At 39.3% G+C, this 23,438-nt stretch overlaps 1 protein-coding gene across 4 annotated transcripts in view; it reads right to left on the bottom strand.

The window, feature by feature from the left end:
* Positions 1 to 23,438, bottom strand: part of LOC149793542 (uncharacterized) — a 69,968-nt gene that overhangs the window by 6,444 nt on the left and 40,086 nt on the right. For 3 of the 4 annotated variants that reach the window (XM_089967517.1, XM_089967515.1, XM_089967516.1), the window contains 3 exons: positions 21,191 to 21,229; positions 16,835 to 16,879; positions 15,446 to 15,508 (listed from right to left, as the gene is read on the bottom strand). In XM_089967517.1, the coding sequence (XP_089823643.1) occupies positions 15,446 to 15,508; positions 16,835 to 16,879; positions 21,191 to 21,229 (147 nt within the window). The remainder of the gene's footprint in view (positions 1 to 15,445; positions 15,509 to 16,834; positions 16,880 to 21,190; positions 21,230 to 23,438) is intronic. The other variant, XM_089967518.1, reaches the window with a different exon arrangement.

Raw genomic sequence — 23,438 nt, forward strand, 5'->3', positions numbered from 1 at the left:
GAAAATCATTAAGAGACTTTCTTAGTTCTGGCGCGTTGTATCCTGGAAACTTGAAATCGGGTAAATCGGCTTCTGTGATATTATACTCGGTTAGGAATTTTTGTTTATTACCATCGCTGTTAGCGGATATTATCCCGACGATTCGTTCATTGATATATTCCATGTCTGATATAAGTTGATTTAACACCTCAACGTGTTTTTGTGCTTTTGTTTTCCGTAGTTGTTCTAGTTGCAATCGGTAATTACGATTAATATCGATAAAAAACCCATTGATATCATTTAAATTAACTTCGGTCTCGACGAGCGATTCAGGAGTTTTCTTGTATATAAAATACCATTTAATGGTATTCCTGTTTTGAAATGTAAGCCTGGGGGGTAAGAACGCGTTTTTCATAATAGACAAATTATCTCGATAGCTGGGATTAATCTCATGATACGATTGCTCGTCCGCGGCGATTTCATGAGGTGGATTCTTAGGCCATCCTAGTATGGTTCTTATTGAACTGTTATAGATATCAACCATATACCCCGGTGTGCTTATTTCAATCGTTGACGATAACGTCGGTTCATGAACCGTAATAGCGATTTTTGATTCTTTTCCTGTGATCGATTTTATCCTGCGTTGAAATTCTTCATTGATTTGTTCTATTTGGTATGACCCAGTTGGTATTGTAACCTCCTTCCAGTCTGGGGTCCCATCGGGCTTATTTGTCCATGCAAAAACCAGCGAGTTATTAGGTTGTTGTCCGTTAAATGCGTCCGCTCGAATATTAGGCAAACTGTGATATACTCGCAGTTTTGCCAGCGCTATTTCCTTCACTGGAACCGGCGACGGGAAGTTCACACTGAATTCTGGCTTCGTTGACGTTATCGATATCATATTTGTTTGTACCGGAGTGGTGTTCTCCGCGATCCGCTGAAGTAATTGAAACCCTTCGGGGTTCAGCGACATTATTATTATTCGTTGTTTTTAGTGTTTAATTTTGACACCGAATCTTGTTTTTAGGTCATTGAAGTGGTTCCGGCTTCCAGTTGAAAATTTTCGATTTTTGACATCGCGGAGCCATACAACTGGACCATCGTGGAGAATTCAACATCGGATATGAACGAATTATCAATCGACAACGAGATCAACCCGGATAATTTCGAGTACGCGTCGGATACTATTTGATGTTTTGCTGTATACTCGTTGAGTTTTTTCTGAGAACACGATGATATCTTTCTGGTGATTGCGTTGGCGACTCCAGCAATTGTTGTTGCCGCGGAGATAGCGATTGAAACGGTGATCGGGGCCATCATGGTCATTGTGGATGAAATGACACCGGCACCAGCTACTATACCGGACACCGAGTACACGGCCACGTCGATGGCGGTTATTCTTCGGCGGTATTTTTTTATTTTTGCGCGGTATTGTTCGGAAAGCGTTTTTAAGCTCGCGGAGAATTCTTTTGCGGTATCGAATCGATATTGATGTGACGTCGGTGATACCTCTGATTCAATTACCTTGGTGGTCATTTTTATTTTAAAAGAGCTAGTGTTTTTAATTAATTAGATTCGCTACAAATTCCACATACCATGTGATGTTTGCCCGGGCTAAATTTCCATCAACGGCATAAATTGTAAACTGTTCAATTGCGTTCTTGTCTATAATTGTTGATATTGTATTGTTAAACCCGGATGAACTCGACGATAATATATTAAACTGCATCATTGAAACCAGTGTCAATCGATAAATGCCCTTAACAGTTGCGGTAATATTTACTGTATTCTGTGTAGGAGTCCAATCGAATGATCCATGCCGAATTGTGTATACTGTGTTGATGATGTTCTCATGAGGGGTTTTTATCTTTTCGAATTGCTCTGCTACTCTCGGTAGTCCGTCTTTAATCGCTTCAACATCAGTTCTGATTATTTCTATTTCCCGCCGACTCGCGTCTATATTATTCTTGTTCGCTGTAACCTTAGTAATGAGTGTATTTATTTCCCCTCCATACGCGTCTACATTTTTTTTGTTCGCTGCAACCTTAGTAATGAGTGCACTTATTTCCCCTCCATACGCGTCTACATTTTTTTTGTTCGCTGCAACCTTAGTAATGAGTGTATTTATTTCCTGTGTATTCTCGGTATACTTTTTTTGTTCGCTGTAACCTTAGTAATGAGTGTATTTATTTCCTGTGTATTCTCGGTTATACTTTTTTTGTTCGCTGCAACATCAGTTTTGATCGTTCCTATTTCCCCTCCATACGCGTCTATACTTTTTTTGTTCGCTGCAACATCAGTTTTGACTGTTTCTATTTCCCCTGTATGTGCGTCTATATTCCTTTTGTTCGCTGCAACATCAGTTTTGACTGTTTCTATTTCCCCTGTATGCGCGTCTATATTTCTTTTGTTCGCTGCAACATCAGTTTTGACTGTTTCTATTCTCCATCCATGCGCGTCTATATTATTCTTGTTCGCTACAATATCAGTTTTGATCGTTCCTATTCTCTGTTCATGCACGTCTATACTTTTTTTGTTCGCTACAATATCAGTTTTGATCGTTCCTATTTCCCCTGTATGCGCGTCTATATTTCTTTTGTTCGCTGCAACATCAGTTTTGATTGTTTTTATTTCCCCTCCATACGCGTCTATACTTTTTGTGTTCGCTGCAACATCAGTTTTGATTGTTTTTATTTCCCCTGTATTCGCGTCTATATTTCTTTTGTTCGTTGCAACATCAGTTTTGATCGTTCCTATTTCCCCTCCATACGCGTCTATATTCCCCTTGTTCGCTGCAACATCAGTTTTGATTGTTCTTATTTCCCCTCTATACGCGTCTATATTCCCTTTGTTCGCTGCAACATCAGTTTTGATTGTTCTTATTTCCTCTCTATACGCGTTTATATTCCCCTTGTTCGCTGCAACATCAGTTTTGATTGTTCTTATTTCCCCTCCATACGCGTCTACATTTTTTTTGTTCGCTTCAACATTAGTTTTGATTGTTTTTATTTCCTGTCCATTCGCGTCTACATTTTTTTTGTTCGCTTCAACATCAGTTTTGATTGTTTTTATTTCCTGTCCATACGCAGTGATATCATTTATAGTTGTTGTAATCTCATCCAGCTTGGTATTTTTTTTACCAAAGAATTTATCAAAGTTGTCATCGATCCTGTTAACATTTTTTCGTAACGTGTAAAATTGACCCGACAGCGTTGTAAACTCCGAAATAGTATTTTTTATTGTTGTAATATTCTGTTCGGTTACCGTCGGGGTCCCAAAAAAACTAGCGGTAGTGAGTTGTATATCGGTGACAGATTTTTTCACCTCGGTGACAGATTTTTTCACCTGCGCGTTGAGTTCGGTCACCGATCTATCTAACCTTGTAAAACCGTCTTGGACTAATGTTACCCTATCCGTCACCGTCGACAGATGTTCACCCGGTTTGAGTCGTCCGTCGCTGGTATACAGCGCGATAGCGTTCTCGGCGGCATCACGCTGTCGTGTTAAAACGTCATCCAGCGACACATTACTGGATTTCAATTTACCCTGGCGGTCTTGAAATACAACTATTTCGCCTGGGTCAACACTTGTTAAATTCAACGTATCAGCGATTTCATCCTCGATTAGTTTTTTTATGTCATCGGTGGCGGGCGTTTTTGTGGATTCTTTCAGCGCCGAAACCGGTCGTCCCCAAATATCAATCATCGTTATTGTAAAAAAAAACGGTGTTTTTAATTAACCCGCCGGGCCTCTACGACCCCACTAGTGTATTCGTTTACAACCACATGAGGTGGTTTCCGCGATGATGAAATCGCCGCGAGTACGTTCAATACCTCACGGCCACATATCGGTGGGTCGCTTAATCGCTGTGTTGGCAGCGTGGAATAAAAAACCGGGGCTGAACACGCCCGGATATACCGCATGAACTCGTTTGGCGGGGCTAGCCCGTATGAATCAAAATAGACGATCGCACGCGGATCAATCGCGTACGCAACCCAATGAGTTCCCGCTCCGGAGGACCCATCGAATGCCGGTTTCAATATTCCTTGGGGCCGCCGGTAATTGATCCCTCATAAAAACACCTCTGAAGTTTTTTATCGCTAACGAGTCGGCGGCGTCTATTAAATCAAAATTAGACATAGGAGTCATTAAACGGTTCCCGGTAGTCTTAGACCCTTTCCCGAGTACCATGAATACGGGTTCCCGGTAGTCTTAGACCCTTTCCGGCCACGGATCGTTTTTTTTTATAGCCTTTCCCGGTTGCCTTCTTCAATGCCATCCCCGCCGCGGTACCAACGGCTCCTAACGCCGCCGCCTTAGCCACTGCTGGTGCGGCCGCGGCAATCAATGCCGGAATCGCAGCTAACAGCGGAAATATCCCACCGGTCTTTTCCATGTTTTTAATCGCTGCGGCCGAAAAATCTATTTGAACACCCTTTTTATTCTTCATCGCATTATTGAAATGTTTTATTTGACGTGCCGTCAACGATATCTTATGATTACCACCCGCCATCTGCGACGGCTTCAGCGTTATTGTGGTCCCGCATTGTTTAGCCGACTTTGATCGTAATTTCTTGACTTGACCATCAGTCAACTCTACACTGACGACACTATACGACATTTATTGTAAACGCGTTTGTGCTTTCAATTACATGTTTTCCACTGGCGCATCAACGATTCTCATTCGTCCACCAACGCCTTCTAGCAGCATTGATTTATCGCTGAGAATGACAGCAACCGCTCTATAATTAACACCACCCGGGGCTATACGAGCTCTAAAGTGTATATCAACGACGGATTGTCTCGTTAAATCAAGATGTTCCAGCGAAAAATAATAAATCGGATACAGGTTTTTAAAATCAAATTGTGATATTTGCAAACCGGTGTCGACGTTTTGATCACGACCCATATATGACAGCAATCGATGGTACACACGTGCGATATGGTTGTCGCCGTAATTAAGCTGTATATCCTCGGATGGTTCCTGTTGTCCGTTTATTCTCAGCGAAACATCCCTGAATCCTAATTGATCAAATATCATATGGCTGTGTTCTTGATTACCCAATCGTTCCCTATTATGTAACGCTATGAATATGACGCGGGGCTGAAACACCCTGTTTTGATGCCAAGTGCCATGTAAACGTATCGGCGACGTTATCCTCTTTAGCAACAGTTGTTACCGCTAGCCAACTCAACAACGATTTTCCTCCCTGTTCCATAAATGCTAACAATCGTGCTTCCGTGGTAACTGATGGAGTCAGCACCGGCATCCACAATGCCATTTTAGTTAAAATGACTTTACCGGCAGCGACGCCAGCAGCACGCCATATTGCATTGTTATCATCGCCCCTTCGCATCAGCGCGATTGTATGCTTAGCCCCATAGATAACCTTCCTGACATTTCTGCAGAATCCAAATATGTGATGGAGTGGAATCGCGCATGAAAACTGTCGGCGTGGTCTTTTTAGCATCAATATTCGTGCTGCGAATCCCATATTGTAATCATTGTTGATACTCTTTATAATATTGAAATTAGCGCCTGGTCTTGCTCTGCGGTCTGGGTTATTTGCTTCAGCCTGTGGGTCAACTGCGGTATCTCTTTCCACCAGCACGTTAATGTACTGAAGATGATCAGCGTTATTAGTGGCGTCCTTCGCAAACATCATAGATGGGCCCGCCGATCTTGTATAATCATCCGAGTATCTCGCTAACCCAATTATCGTCGTTGCAACATCAACCTCGCGTTCTATTGATTCAATTTCTCGCCCGTCAATAAGATATCTGGCGCTCTCAAATAACGCCATGATACCGTTGTTAACGAAGCCAACTCGAACACGATCGTCATCTGCGTATGGTGCATTATCGGCGGCATTTGTCACGAGTTCTCCCTCAATTTCGATAAACGCTTCACACGGCAGAAAGTATTTACTGGTATCTTGGACTTGAAGTTCAATTCGCGATCGTAGGTCGGGTTGTGCTGCATAATAAGAATAATATTGATAATCACGGACAGAATCATCCCTGCGCACTGGGGCATCCATATCAAACGCGTGATCAGCGGTTCGCGCAAACATTTTATTATTTATCATGTTGATGTTTTCAATTGCGATTTTTTCGTCGTAGACCACTTCCCGCTATCGCGTTAATGATCGCGTTGGTTGACGCATCGGCGGATGACTGAGCCGCCAACGACTCTAATTTTTCTTCCACGGCGTTATTTATTACTTTACTGACATTCGCAGGCATCACTGTCGTTGATGGCATCACCGGTGGTTTTTGTTTTTTTCTCCTCACCAACGACATTAGTTTGTCCCGCGCGGCTGAAAGCGCCTTTCCGGCAACATCTCCAATGGCACTAATACCCTTATCACGAATAACATCAATAGCCTTCATTCCTAATTGTTTGGCTAACGGCGCTACTTTTGGAGCCATTCTTGTAAATAACCCCGCAATGGTGCTACCGAGACCATCTCCATAGTACGCGCGGTAAACAGGCAATCGCGAGTTTACCACGTAGACGAGTACTGGTTTATCATGGTTGTAGTGTATGATCATCTTTATTATAAAAACGCCAGTTTTCCAATTAGTGATTGACCCCCCTTTCCCACCGCCGTGTGGAAAACCGGAATAAATTTTGTCAAAATTTCCTTGGGTTTTTGCCCTCGATAAAAATCCGTTTTTTTCTGGTTTTTTCTTGATTTTTAGTCATTTTTGGTCGTTTTTTGTTGCCTATAGTCGTTTTTTTTCGATTTTTCAGCAAAAACATCGATTTTCTCTAAATGATTTCCTGGGGTTTTTGCCCTCAAAAAATTGTCAAAACGGTCAAAAAACGACCAAAAACGACCAAAAACGACAAAAAACGGTCAAAAACGACAAAAAAACGAACAAAAATTAACAAAAACGACAATTTTATAATTTTTTTAATCATCCACTAACTCGTCTATGAGCGTTCGATACGCACTAATGTCCATGATACCGCCCGTAAATAACCGCTTGCAAATATCAGCTGCCTCATTGATTATTTCCGGAGAGTTATTTCCGGCTCGTTTTCCTCCGATTAGTACCTCTAGCCGTGATATATCACTGAGAACACTGTTAGGACAGGTAACGCCGTAGGATTCTTTACCAACAGAGTATCCTTTTCCTTTTTTTAGTTTTACCCTTTTTTCAACTTCTTTGTGGAATGCGTCGTAATCGGGATTACCACGATGTGGTAATGCATTCTCGTGTTTACTCGCTAAATACACTATTCTTGTCCAATCCTTTAACGTCTTTATATTTTTCTCGTAACCGCTATTGATATGCTCCTTATCTCGTATGCTCTTAGCAAAATTAGAGGCAGTAAAATCAACTAATTCTTCCCTGCTGCTAAAGCCTCTAATTTGATCTATTGTGCTCTTCTTGAGTACATTACGGGATATATTCCCCCCTTTCTCTTTTTCTTCCGGTATTTCTTCCGGTATTTCTTCCGGTATTTCTTCTTCTGGTTCTCTTGCGGTAGCACCTAGTTCTTCTTCGTCGGCCATTGTAACATAAGGTTCTTGTGGGTCCATTATAGCGAGTGGTGGTGGCCTCCGTGTTGTAGCAGCCGCTATTTTTGCAGGGAGTGTTTCTAAAGACCTCTTCGTTTGTTTTGTCTGAGCCGCTATCTTTTCAAGTACGCCAAGCAGTGACGCCTTTTTCTTTCTTTCTTCGTCGGGAATATCCCCGTATATCGCTGTTTTCACGTCTTTGGTTGCACTCGTTATCGGAGCAAAGAGTTGTTCGCTTCCAACAGTAAAATCGGTTTGTAGTTGCTGCCGCGTTTGAAGTTGTTCTCGGACCCTGTCTCGTAACGGTATGAACTTTTTAAGCGCCGCTAGCCGCTCTCTGGCTAGCCGAGTAGTAAGTGATTCGCCTACCATTATTGCAAATTGCTCCGCAATTTCTAATTTCCCGCCGGGGGCTCCACGGAGTTTTCGTCTATAATCCTTCTAATGTTTTTGATCTTGCTAGAAATCTCCCGGCGTCGTTCATAAACACGTCCAAGTTTTTTTCGTATTATTTCAACGGCAGTGAATAGTCCAATGAATGCATTTGCGTCATTGTGGTACAAGTTTTCATTAATCGTATGTTGTAATCGTTTTATAAAAAAGTACTCGCGGGCCAGGGTAAAACGCCCCCGTTTCGATTGTTCGTTAATAATCTCATAATCGGATAATATTTTTTCGCTGTCGAGACCATCAGATAATTCAATTCCTTGATTTTTTAATTTTGAAATCTCGGCTAATATATTATTGATGTCTTCGATATTCATTATTCTTATAAAACATCTTATTTTTAAATATAAAAAAAATGAAACCCCCGTGTATCAATCCCGAGGTGTTTAACAACACTGAATACTTTGTTTTCTTCCGGAACAGACAATTTATTGATTATAACGTTTCACACTGTCATGGCGACTTCGTCAGCGCCATAGGCGCCGGTGACCTTGTCACTCGCTGATATTTATATATGAAAATCGAATTCTGTGTCCGGTCCTTTTTGAGATCGCTGTTTGATATACTCGTTCTGCAACAAATCGTATTGAGGCCCTACAAATGTCGAAATATTTTCCTGCCGCATTCATGGAGTGAAATGTTTTTTCTTCGTGAGTTGTTGTATCAAACGATTTGACACCCCTTGCTTGCTTTGAAAACTTACCAGTTTGGCCTTTTTTATTATTCTCACTCTGAGAGATGGCTTGCAGGTTTATAAGAGAATTATTTAGACAATCAGAATCAATGTGATCAATAACGAAACCATCCTCGATTGGCCCCTTAAACGCTTCATATACCACCCTATGAACATAATACTTCTTCTTTCCGGCACCAAATGTCAAATACCCGTGATTATTTACGGTACCAACCGGCTTCTTCAGTTTGTGGTTTCTAACAATGCCGTCGCGAGATGCCTCGTAATTGACGAGCAGGGGATGCGGCTGAAATTCTTGGTCCATTTATATAATAATACTACTTGTCTAATTTATTATTTGGTTTAATTATAAATCTTTCAAAGTAGTCTTGAGGAGTTTTGATGACGAAGTCAGCGGTGGGGTCAATGACGGCGTTTTTAATTCGCTTGTCATAATAGCGTTTTAGTTCCCTGTATCGCTTTCCGCCACAATTAATACACAACTGCGATTTTCCTCTTACACCAACGTGGCAAACCAAGCACGGGAGGGGGCCAAGAGAACCATTACGAACGCTTTGTAAATGATACCCGCAGAATTCACCTCTACATGATTTATTGCACGGGGTTGTCGACCCAATCATCAACCATTTGCAGTGATTCATTATACTATATTCTTTCATTTAAATACTTGTTTTAATTATATGGATGAGTTCGAGAGATTAGCAGCAATTAAGCCCTGGAAAAATATTAAGTTCAATCTCGATAGAGTCCTCAAGGACACACCAAAAGAGTTAATAAAGGATAGAACCCTGTTGAGTAAAATACGCGATTGTATCAATGAATTCAAGCGTGATGGTGCATCTCATAGTTGGTCAACATTTCGAATTGATGGCGTTGTTGATGCTACCATGAACGACAACCGCGCAGCAACGATAATATCACAACTTGACGGTAAAAAGTATTTCTTCAGAGTAAAATTCATTGTCCGGGTGGAATCAGGTGATTGGATCATACGTGATAAATTTGAACCAGTTCTCAGAGACAAGAAAACAGTCATTGTCAGCCGCGACTCCAAGCCGGGGTTGTTAACCGGAATTGACAAACCATACTATGAACGAGCGTATCCTGAAACAGCAGTTGTTTATGGAATATACCCGTTAAATAAGAAACCTGATATCGGAAAACTGAAACCAATGAGACAGTCAACGGGGATAAATTGTGTAGCAGAACGAGTAACAGAGCATTTTACAAATGCATGTCGAGGAAACAAATTGACTGATTTACGACGTAGCAAAATCAACCAGTGGGAACTAACCGTAAAAGAGCGTGGAGCAACCATCAGCGACATAGCGAGATTAGAAACATCGCTGAGATTTCCAATAACCGTTACAACGATAACCGGTGAAGTATTATACGAATCGAAGTATAAATCGAATGGGGCCCCAATCAAAATTATTGATCATAACGAACACGCATGGACGCCCGCGATCACAGTGTTTCCACGGGATAGAACAGTAAAGTATATCCCGGGGGAATTTATACAAGATGGTTTTCTCGCGGAGAGGAAACTATTTGATGCTATTGCTTGTTTGTGTAAAAACGACCCTGTATCAGTGTGGTTACTTCGCAGCGCTGAAAACGATGCGGATACCTTTGATCAGTTTGTAAGACCAAACGGTGAATTATATCGCACTGAAGCGTTTCACAACAAGATGAAAAAAACCGCCATGGAATTTGAAGAGCATGATGAACAACTGCTAACAAATTGTTTTACGATTCCATCGGTTGCGGCTCATGTTGCAGCAAAGAAAAATGCGTGGAGTCCAACGCGCAAGGAATTTCTACCGGATGTACAATCCAGTTGTTTGGAATACAGCCGCGACGCTATGATTTCCGTTGATATGGTTGCCTGTTATCCAGCGAGTTTTCTCGGGTATGGATCCGCCGCTGAGTATTTCAAACGATTTGGACACCCCAGACATGAAATGACTCGTGTTGCTATTAATGGACCACTGCCTGATTTTGATTTAACCGGATTCGCTCGCATAGTATCATTTGAGTTTGCGGCAGGACTTCATCGCTGTTGCTATATTTGGATCGGTAGACACATGTCTAAAAAGAAGTGGCTGCCAATAGCGCTGCTACGGTATATGATTGATTGTAAAATGCTAATTTCGTTGATTGTCAGTGACGCGATTATATCATACCGGGCGCAGACTAAAGTCTGGTTACCAGAACCGGAGCGTCTAGATAGCATAATTGACGAGTCCAGAAAACACATTGATGCCGACGAGGAATATATCGTCGAATGGTCCAGGAGGATATTCAACCAACGAAACATAGAGGCAAAAGATCTCGGTAGAAGAATAATCGGTAAGTTTACACAAGGTGGAAAAAACTGCGACTACAAACGATATTGCTCACGGCTGATTATAGATGACGCAGAATATGATTTCGTAATCAAGGACGCAGTGGCGAAAAATAGATACGTGAACTGCAAAACAGCTTTCTTGTCCAATGGAACGAGGTTGGGTACAGTTGTTACCTACAGCGACGGAGACAGCCCGGCATACCCGCATTTGAGGGCGTCTATGCTGGGTTATGCTTGCATAAATTTATTCTCGATGATAAATAAATTTCCCGACACCGCGGTTAGAGTAGCCGTTGATTCGTTTTATGTTGACGTAAAGTACAAGGAAAACGTAGCCGAGTTTACTAGTCCGGACGAGAGTTGGGGTACATGGAGAATTAAAAATGAAATACGACGCGATTATTCCCCGTCAGCAGATGTCACCGTTGAGAACAACTACTTACGCGGTGATAAATTGTCAGAATGGTCTAATGCACCACCGTGTTCTGATCCAATTTGTAGACATAAAACAGTTTATTTAAGCGGCTGTGGCGGGTCAGGAAAGACGACTCGGGCAATTGAATTATTTCGAACGCGGGCAAGTATAATCGTGCTTACACCGACCCATAGACTAGCGCGAGAGATAAAACAACGAAATGTTGACGCCGTTACTTATCACAGCTTTTTTCGATACAGCGGCGGTGAGTGGACTCCTGATCGAATGGGGGAAAAATTTATTCCTGAGGTTATCATTTGGGATGAGATATGTACTGTTTCGTTAGATGTTTTACAAATGTTTCTTGAGTGGTTGCTGCGCGCGAATACAGCGGTGATCATGTGTGGCGACCATGGCCAACCACCACCATTTGTCGGCGAGGGCCCGCATGATTGGTTGAGCGGGTTCGTGGATTATTATGAAGAAACCGATACTGATTACCGGGCACTTGATGAACAACTGCGCGAAGTTAAAAAATTAATCAGATTACAGCCGGATAGAATTCAATGTGAAATAATTCGCGAGGTGATTCCGGAAACACCGTTAATTGAATTCTGGGAAACATGGAGACCAAACGATTTGATTGTAGCGAGTAGAAAGATAGTCAGGGACACACTTCAACGGAAGTTGTTTACGTTGCATAAGGAAAAGTTTCCAACGCGCCCAGTGCCGTTATGTTATAGACCCGGGGACACACGGCGGCAGAACATTGAAGTTGAAATTCCAGGCCGGACAAAAAAACAAATTCTCGTGCTGAATGATATTGTGCTCGTTGATATCAGCGTCGTCGAGGACGCGCTACGTGCTGATAAATCCCCGTGGACGCTAGGATACGTAACGACAATACATTCCTCGCAGGGACTAACTATCACGGACAAAAGTGTTTGGATAGTTGATAATCGCATCGAATGGTCGAATCTAGTCTATCTTGCAGTGTCCCGAGTACGGAGGATAAATCAGCTTCGAAGAATTGTAGTTGACGGAGTCAGTGACGGAGTCACCATCGATGCAAGCGTCATTGATAGAAAACTCTCGGGTTACCGCCAACAGGATAAAAAAAAAACAGCGGCGTTTTGATATTGATGCCGAATTAATAATTGCGTTACGACAACAACAGAATAATCACTGCGCGAGTTGTAATGGTGTAATGCGCTGGCGTTATTCGGATAAAGACGCTCGCCAATTTACCGTGGACAGGATCGATAACAGTCTCGGTCATGTCAAAAACAATGTGAGATTGACCTGTCTTGAGTGCAATAGACGCAACGGCGCTAGTTAAGACCACGCGGGGGCAATTGAGTATCGTCAGGTATCACTTGTAGTTGCTCGCGTGTAAACCCCCGCTGTGGGGCAGTTGAATCCAGTCTATAGATCGGTGGTCTATCAGTTGATCGTGTTATCGTTGATATGTTATGTGTGGTAACACTCCAAATAGGATCAGTAGCTCTTTTTTTACCGCCTTCAAGCTCTCCTGGTTCATACAGATATCTAACAGTGACATCGCCGAGAATCGGCTTGGAAACGCTATCTATTTTTGATCTTCCGGGTATATACTTTTCTTTAATCGCGTCGCTGGGCTTCATGTTGATTGCTCGGGTAATCTCGTTATTTAACGCTGCAATTACGCCTGGCATCCTTTTCACCCATTCACGAGATCGTTTTTCTTGGATGAATTCCTTCGCGTATTGATATCCAAATAACCGTTCAGCGAGAGTCCGATTGAATCGTTCAACAATTGCCTGATCACGATGTAGCGCAGTATGACCTCGTCGTATCGCGACGCTATGATGTTTCAGCGTTGATAAAACAGCGCCGCGAAATTCACTACCAGGATCAACTTGTAATAGATTTGGCCAGCGCAGAGGGCCTCTTCGATAAATTCTTTCAAACGCAGCGGCTACTTCAGTTGCTGACTTTGTTTTTAACGGCTCCGCTTGTTTGTATCGACTCGCAACATCAACTACGGTTAGCGCGTATTTGTAACCGTTGTCATGCGGCAAAAATAGTATATCAGCCTGATGAACTTCATTGGGTACGCTGACATCAAAGCGCGAGAAGTTGATTTGTTTAGGCGGTGGTAGATAAATTTGCCATATAGCCTGTTTGGATAACCAATTAGCCGCAGTGGCCCTCGTTACTTTTGCAGCGCTTGCAAGCTTACCAATTGCGGCCTTCCCCTTCCAGTATCCTCTCGGAGAATAATAGATGGATTCCATGTTGTTATTATAAACGCTAGCGTTTTCAATTACCAGCGCGAGAAGCTCCGCTTCCAATCATTAATTTACCTTTCATAGCCGATTTTACCAACCATGAGGCCAATTTTTCTTTGACGGATTTATCAGGAATAGCATTTAGCGCGTGAACTAATGTTACGTCCGCGATATGACGCTGTTGCAGATCGCTACTTTTGTAGTAAGCAACATCATGAGCATGACACGCCTTATCGATAGCGTTTATTGGATACTCACCGGGTTTGGGCTGATTTTGATCATCGAGTCTGATATCTAATCGCGTTCCGGGGCCACAGTAGCTATATCCTGGGAGGTGTTTTTCTCCTGGATACTTTGCCCACGGGGTTCCGGGGAGTTTTGATAACTTGGCTGCGATGTCACCTCCTCGCTTTTTTTAAAACATCCCCGGGTCTAATAGAAATAAATCTAAATTTCTTTGTACCGCATTGTACACACTTGCCAGTAAGCGCCGATCTGTTATTTCTTGTTGTAACGGTTGTCATATCATTTGTGCCAGTACGCACTCTACACTTTACACAATATAGATCCATAATTTATGTATAGAGACATGAATATAATTGACTTTTCAGCGACTAAAACAAGAGAACCAGTTAAGCATGTTGCAGCGTTACCAAACTCGATCCGGATGATTATCATCGGACCATCTGGATCCGGCAAGACGCAATTACTACTTAATTTAATAATGAGATGGATGAAGTGGGATAAGTTGTATTTAATCGCCCCTAGCGTGGATGATCAACGATGCTACGAGGTGTTAAAAGATTTCAACGAGAATGCATCAGCGATCGCTAAAAAAAATGTCATCGAGTTTATTACAGATATCAATGATGCACCGGGTATCGACGATATTGATGGCGACGTTAACAATTTAGTCGTGTACGATGATGTTATGTTAGACAATCAAAAAAACCCAGCTAGGATATTTTCCAGAGGCAGGCATAAAAACACTGACGTGATATATGTCACTCAACGATACACTCAGATTCCAAAAGTAATCAGAGACAACTGTAATATTCTTGCTGTATTCAACGGCGTTGATACACACACGCTACGAAATATTTGGCAGACATGGTGCGGCGGTGACATGGACTTTAATGTTTTTCGAAACTTTTTTAGTCATGCTCAGTCGACCCCACATGGATTTGTAACGATAAATTTACATGACCCTCGGACACGATATCGTATCGGACTTGACCAAATATTCGGTTAAATTGTAAATAACCACTTAGCAGCAGGGGGGGGCGATGACATCGACGCGGTCGTCGATGTGTTTACCGGACGCTGACGACGCTAGGATCGGCGCGCAGAAGGTATTAATTAAACCAAATGACGTCCGGACAATTGTCGATTTGGCTCCTCGACGATGACAACGACGACGACGTCGTTTTTTTTTTACCAGGCGCTGACGACACCGGATCCGCTGAGTGCAGAAAGTATTAATTAAGCCAAATGACGATTGGACAAAATGTCGGATTCGCCCCCCCCCCCCCCTGCTGCTGAGGGAGAGAGATCATTCAATATTTCTGCACACTAAATGAAACGTCTAAAGCCCAAAACCATAACACTTCATATAAAAACTGATTGTGATCCGCAGCATGAACAAAACTGTTTCTCTATAGAAGGCTACACCAAAACTGCATTAGTGTTAATATGGATTGGCACACATGTCTATACAATAATCCAATGTTCTATTTAAATGTAAGAAATAATGGATACCATATATCTGTGGAGGCGTAGAAATTGATGTTGCGGTCTTGTCTAGCAAGGGAATAGCTTCCTCTGAAACAAATATAACACAAAAAAAATATCGTAGACAGATTTAGATCTTTATTCAATCATGAAACCACTAAAAATCATAATCGATCTGGTTATACCTCCATCATTCGGCTCCAGCTTAAATCGGCATCTTAGAAGTAGTGAGCATCTATCTTTTTATTAGAGCTTGAGCTGACAAAATGTAATATATCTTCGGATTACGGATCACTATTTAATCATGATCACACATTTCTAATTTCAGTTAATTAAACTTTACCTTTAAAAAACTAATTGTCTTCCTTATGAGCAGAACATCATAACTACCTTCTGAAAACGTGTATATCATTTTGGTAAAACAAAAGAACAATACCTCCTATAGCAGATTCAACAAATACTAGACACAGGTGTAATATGTATTCCTTCTTAAGGAACAACGGATCAATACGTTTGAATTAGTCTTAGCAACTATTATATATAGCTGAATTTGGTAATATAGGCAGCATAGCTCTCACCGAAACTGAATTTACACGATCAACAAAATGAAAAACTTAATTATGTACATATAAGTTATATACATATGTCTATTGAGTGAATAATGCACATCACTATGATATCAAACAAAGAATTTTTAGCAGTGGCTATACAGTCGGAACAATAACACAGAGAGGAGTGCATGATTTTTGGATCATACTTCCATGTCTACCCTTGATTAATAATAGGTTGAAGCGGGCAACCGAGCCGAAGAAAATGAATTTAATTAATACCCCATTCTCGTTCACTGACGCAATTAATGTAGGTTCCCTACTTTTGATATGACCGCATAATATACAACATCACATAACGGCCTGTAGATAATGCCACAAAACTGTACAAGAAATACAATATATAGATGTCAATTAGCGACAATTTTGTGGACACAAATCTAACACCAAAACGTAATTGCATGATGTAATTCAGGTTGTTTGCTGGTGCAAGTGTGTCATTATTTATATACATGTGTATAATAATAAATCTACATCATTCTTGCTTCATCCTTCAACATATATCATCGTGCTAGCTACGAATAGTATGGTTGTGTAATATGATTAATGCACTTGGAACAAAACTTGTTTCCTTGAACGTACATGAAAATGACTGTCAAAATAATCATATATAAAGATGTATATGCTTTTTAGAGCAATATTTATTTTTAAATGACAAATTAATGAAATTTTCAAACAATGTATGTTTCTGCTACAGTGATGGTGTTCAAATCGCTAGGCCCAAGTGATTACTCGAGTAGATGGAAATCCACGCATAGCGATAATATAATCAAAGAATCATTTCAAAGGAAAAATTATTCAAACATACCTATAAATTCGATGAATGTATCATTTGCATTCTCATTTGTTTGTTCTGAAAAGACAAATGATATGATAAAATAGTATTTGTTGACATGGATAACTATTTAATCTTTCAGCACTATCACTGAAGTATGCATTCTACGGCGCAGTCAATGAATGGTGTAATATACGCTATTAGAATCCACATCAAGAAGCAAGGAAATTCGTTTAAGGAACTTACGTTAATAAGTAACACATTTAAAGTCACAAATGTACTTGCATTGTTATGTGAAAATCAGTACTTATCGTAGGTATGTGTAGATAAAGTCACGTGATTGTATATAACTTTGTAAGACATATTTTGAAAGAAGTGGATGAAATGTGGAATGTTCGTCATGACTGTCGCCATGAATTTTTCTTCAATTATGTATATATGCATTCAACTTAAATCTTTCCAAGAGCCAATGAAGAAACTGACCTACAGTAACGCAAAGCTTAATGTTTTTTCGTTAAATATGAATTCACTTTCCGTAGGGCATCTAGAGCAAAGTATATACACACGGTACGACAGATTAAGCAAACTGGAATTATGATCCTTGGAAATGGATGCATGGCGACAGACACAAACTGGTTTGGACACAACTCTAAAACATCACCCATTGGTTTAAGCTATTGAAAAAGCCACCATTTAGAGAAAGGAATATATGTCCTACATAAACTACTCATTCGTTTAACTGCTTATGCGACTAAGCCAGGTGTAATAGGGACATTGATATGGAAGGTAAAACAAATAACAAACAGTTCTCAAGCATGAAAATGATGCCAGGAAGAATTCCAAGTTTTGGAAAGGCTGATGTAGTCTCCTTAACATCAATCCCACCTCAACTTGTATGTCAGTTCGTAAAATAGGTGCGTGAAGCGGACGGTAATTTATACAAAATTATATCATTCGTGACAATATGAACAGCGTTAACCGCTATTGAAGTGATCGAGTTCCTCTCCTTGAAATGTATTCAAGCATTAATTTCATCAGTATTCGTGAAACAAGGTACGTTATACTGAGACAGGGAAGATGAGCCCTCATGCCCATGAATAAGATACATGTCATCCAAAATTGCAACGAACTCAAGAATTCACACTATATTTCCATGTTGTATAGCTCCTCTATATGGTAGTATGTCTATGTATTAATCTTCGTTTGTTTTTGTTGTAATTTCGTTGTCGTCGCAAAATGAGCCTATTCCAATATTAAAAACCTCTGACCCATCATACACTGAATACATTTTTCACCTTCTCAGACACCATATATATAAACCTGCTGGGTGCAAGATAATCAAGTAATTCGCATACTTCTTGTATCTAGAAAGAAACTTCAACTTGTTTGGTAATTATTCGTATCTGCTATATTTCATCTATGCTTCACTATGCGTTTCCATGACTGATATTAGGTAGTTCATTTCCGTTGATGTTGACTCCACATAGTGCGAAAATAGAGTAATTGTGCATAACTGCACCGATTTACGCATTAGAAGTGACATGTCATCAGCGTTATTAGCCCCTTTACCTGAAGAACGTGTTTTGTTTTGTGTTTGGTTTTGATATTTGATCAAAAACTATTATACATCCCACGCAGCGGTATGATACACTTCGCTCTCAATGGTGTTTGCAGTAAACTGTGCACTAAGACATGTTCCGTATTTTTTAGTGCTAGTAAATTTCATTTCAGATATTAAATCGTCATGATATGCAAGACATTATTTGTTTTAGCGTCGACATCGTCATTACCAATATGTTACGGTTTTGCTTAAACCTTTTTTTCAGCAATTTTTACTACATATATCGACATGCAGAAACTGACATCATTTCCTTTTGTTTTCATATGGATGTTTTTTTATAAAATGTCGCCACTGCGGCTATGGTTTCTTTGCTAAACGTTAAACAGAACATATTCTGAAAAATCATAATCCTATTTCTCATATAGTTAGTGAATAATACATTCTCTCCCATATCCTCATATATCGTTATCAGTCAAAAAAATAATGACCATACTACGAAAACGTATTTTATACAGAATCAATTACCAGCTGTATCGATTGCTTATTCATTTTGATGTGTTGCGAAGTGATTTGAATTTTTAAGGTAGCTTTAACAAAATCAGTCATATCGCTACGATGTCGGCAATATGGCAGTTTATGGTGATGTCTAGCACTGGGGTATTATGCGGCAGATATGTAGCATGATGTCCCAACATTCCACGTTATCCTTACACGAGGACGACCAATCCTAAAACTAACCACTTAATGGTGAAAGCCAAGCGAGGCAGGTTATAGTACTCTTTTTATAAGTATTTGGTATGACTAGGGCGGGGATCGAACCCATTAACTCTCGCATTCGAGGCTGACGATGTAACTACTAGGCCTCCGGGGCAGTGCTTAATCAATGCTGAATTCGACATCTATGATACATTTTTTATTGTGAATTGGTATAAGTAACTTGTAAGAATATAAAGGAGGTTTTGCATTATTTCACACTCATTGTACGTTTTGCATACGTGGACATGGAGCAAGTGATTTAATTTGTATGTACTTAGATCCAGTATTGCCTTCATTAACTGATGTTATTAATACTTCCTTCTCATCTGGGGAATTCCCATCATTTTTCAAAACTGCCATTTTAAAGCCTCTGCTGAAGATACCAAAACTAGACCATAACGATTTAAAGAACTACCGCTCAGTTTCTAATCTCCCATTCATATAAAAAATCTTGGAAAAGATTGTTGTATCCCAGCTTGTATCTCATCTGAATTGGCAATGTACAATCGGCATATCGCCCTTGCCTAAGTACTGAAACTACTCTTCTAAAATGACATTCTCTCTGCTTTGGAGAGCAGAAAGATTGCAGTCTTCACCCTCCTTAATTGTCTGCAGCATTTGCAAAATAGACCATGATCTATTACTTCACCCTCTCCAGCATGTATTTGGTATTCATGAAACAGCCTGAATGTGGTTCATGTAATACTTGGTCAACATGACACAAATTGTGTCTGCAAATGGAATACACTCCAGCCCATTTGATCTATGTTGTGGTGTTCCACATGGGTCTGTTCTTGGACTTGTTATCTTCATTTTATACACTCAGCCGCTCACAAGTGTCATAGATCATCATGCAGTGTCTCACCAACTGTAAGATGGTATCACCCAAACATACAAATCTAGCCACCCAACTGAAGTTAATACTACCATCCAAGGTGTAGAGAGGTGCATTTCTGATGTGAAATCATGGCTGACATGTAACAAGTGGCAGATGAATGTTAATAAAACTGAGGTCATTCTGATCACAACACAAAGGCTTTTTCATTCACATTCATTACCTCAAACAACAAATATCAGCAACACTACATTAACTTCACACAGGCAGTGCGAAACCTAGATGTTACTTTGGACAGTACCCTCACATTGCACCAACATGTCATGAACATAAGCATGGCTGCATATCATAAGCTGAAACTCATCACCTCCATTGGCAAATATCTTTCAGTTGATGCCACTAAAACATTTGAGTGTTCATTGGCACTTTCAAGACTGGACTAACTCAATTATGTCTGGTTCATCTCAATATCTACTCCAGAAACTTCAAACAGTTCAAAACACAACTGCTCGGATCATACGTAGAGTATCATGATCAGAGCACACCTCCCTGCTGCTCTGTAACCTACACTGACTATCCATTCGATCCAGAATCAAACACAAAATTTGTTTACTGTGCTACGTTTCACTGCTTCATTCCAGTTCATCATATCTAGCCGACCTCACCAATGTGTACACACCAGCAAGATCCGTGCGCTCCGCTTCTGACAATTGTATACCCATTATTCCCGCTATCAAAACAAAGTCATATGGACATCGTTATTGTGCATGCCAGGGCCCAGCAGCGTGGAATGAATTGCCCACTGAACTTAGACACAAAGACACAGTGATCACATTCAAGAGGGCTCTCAAAGCTCACTTATTTCGACTGCAAAAACAAACTTAAAGACCTAATAATGTTTCCTACGTTAAATATATTCAGCTTGTTCTTTTATGTCTTCAAATTTCATGGTGTGTGATTTTGTTATCATATAATTACATATGTCTTTTTAATGTTATATGAGTTGTATAATGTTACAAAGCACTTACAGACTGCAAGATTAAGCGCTACACAAAGTCTTCATTCTTCTTCTTCTTATTATTATTATTATTATTAGAAAGAGAGAGAGAGAAAGAGAGGGAGGGAAGGATTAAATATATGCGTCATGCTTGCAAAAGAATGTTCTAATGAATGTGTATTTTATGGCCAAACTATTATAACTGGACTAATATTATAATTAATGGATAATTAGTCTTACCCGTGTGTGTAGCGTTTGGTTCCTTACTCATTTCTGCAACTGAAGTAATATATCAAGTATCATGAAAGTGTAGAATAACTTGTATGATTTAGTCATTTTTAAAACATTATTAAGGACTTTTGTTATGCGAAATTCTGCTTCTAGTAATTTTGATAAACATTGTCGTTTATTCAACGACGTATTCATATTATATGGGAAGCTGTAGCACATTTCAGAGGACAAATATAACACAGCATCTATTTATAAAAAAACATTTTTCAATTCGAGATGGTAATATTAGTTGTCTTCCTGTTTCCATATATTCATGAGAAAAAAAATTGGTATTTTAATGTATTTAAATATTATTTGTAGGATCTTCTATTTTATCTGAAGACAAACATCTTGGATATTATTTGCTGGAACTGAAAGCATTCATGAGACGTATGTAGATAGGTCTATAACTAAGACATCGGATTATTATACATTTGGTTGTTGCGCATATATTTAAACTAAGACACTCCTGTATGCAATGGTGCAAAAGTATTCCTAGAATGTTCTATTTATGGTCAATAAGCGCTGTAACTAACGATTAACATAGCTCACCGATTGTCACGGACAGAGTGATATAATTATGCTTGAATTGGATAACTATAAAATATCCTTTTGTTTCCTTGACAATAGAGATTGATATGATTTTACATTATACTCATTTATATATATATATATATATATATATATATATATATATATATATATATATATATATATATATATATATATATATATATATATATATATATATATATATATATATATATATATATATATATATATATATATATATATATATATATATATATATATATATATATATATATATATATATATATATATATATATATATATATACGCTATTAAACCTTAAAATATGTAGCAGAAAGGATGAGAAACCGACAATTTAAGTACCATGCAACTAACAATTTATTTCAACTAACAATTTATTTCACTTTGATACAAAAGCAAATTAAAGCACAATCCAGGAATTGTGAAAGACATTTAAAAATAATCTTAAAGATTGAATGAGAAGTGTTCAGTTATAATTCTAAGAATACTGAATGATTCTAATGAATTTCAATAATCTTGAAGGTCTGAATATGCTAATAGCCTCTGATGTATTGACATACCAATGATGCAATAATTATAAATTACATAGAATGAACTCACACAAATCCCAATAGAAAGTGGTAAACCATAGCCTACGATGACAGTCATTCCAATCAATACTTTAAATAAATAATTCCTCTTGCATTATATTTGAAAACATCTGCAAACTTTGAAAATAGATTACCGTCGACCGAAAATACGGGAACGAATTATTTGTTTATCATGTCTCTATTTATACACACTTTAACGTGACCTACGATATAAAAAATTGTTCTGAAAGTCGAACCATTTCAATAAAAACTTCCGCTAACTCTTAAGCAATGTTAGACCTTGAATTACAGTTGTAATCAACATCTGCATAAACAGTCATTGACAAAACTCGAGTATGCAACAGCTCCATCCATTACATTCAATCATGGACGAAAGTCAAGGACAGACTATAAATTGAATATACATACACTACATATAAAATACAGTCTTGTAAATTTTGATAATTTCATGGAGCTTTAAGATTCAATTGTTCATATGCAGTACTATGTTTTTATAGCAGTGTTTACTATATGCTAATATACCCACATATGCGCACGGTTGTCTACTATGTGAAAACATCATATGTCTATAATACCTTGCATATCCATGTTTATGTTTTATGTGGTTGAGAAAGGGAATACCTATGCACTGCATGTTATCATTTCGTCTCTGGAGAATATATGCACACATTCTAAATGATAAAGAACACCATTAAAATACGACAAAACACTGTATTAGCATTTGTAGTCGAATAATCAGGATTGAAACCTAGGACTGTAGGTCAAGGGGTATCACTGTGTCAGACTGGGGAAAATGTTCAGATAAATATAATGTGGATGGCGTCTAAATTAGTTTATAAATAACTGTATAACACAAAGCGTAACACACGTTAATTATTTAAAGTCAAAGCGACATATATAAAAGGTGAACATGAAAATTAGTTACTTTGATACTATAGCATGTTCCAAATAATTTACAAAACAAAAATAAGTTATTCAAATTGGTATACTTTATTACGGACAACTTAACCTAATAAAAGAGTTAAATAGACAACCATCATATGTTATAATTACAT

Source organism: Sinohyriopsis cumingii, chromosome 8, assembly GCF_028554795.1.
Source record: "Sinohyriopsis cumingii isolate HCF-2022 chromosome 8, ASM2855479v2, whole genome shotgun sequence".
Classification (NCBI taxonomy): Eukaryota; Metazoa; Mollusca; class Bivalvia; order Unionida; family Unionidae; genus Sinohyriopsis; species Sinohyriopsis cumingii.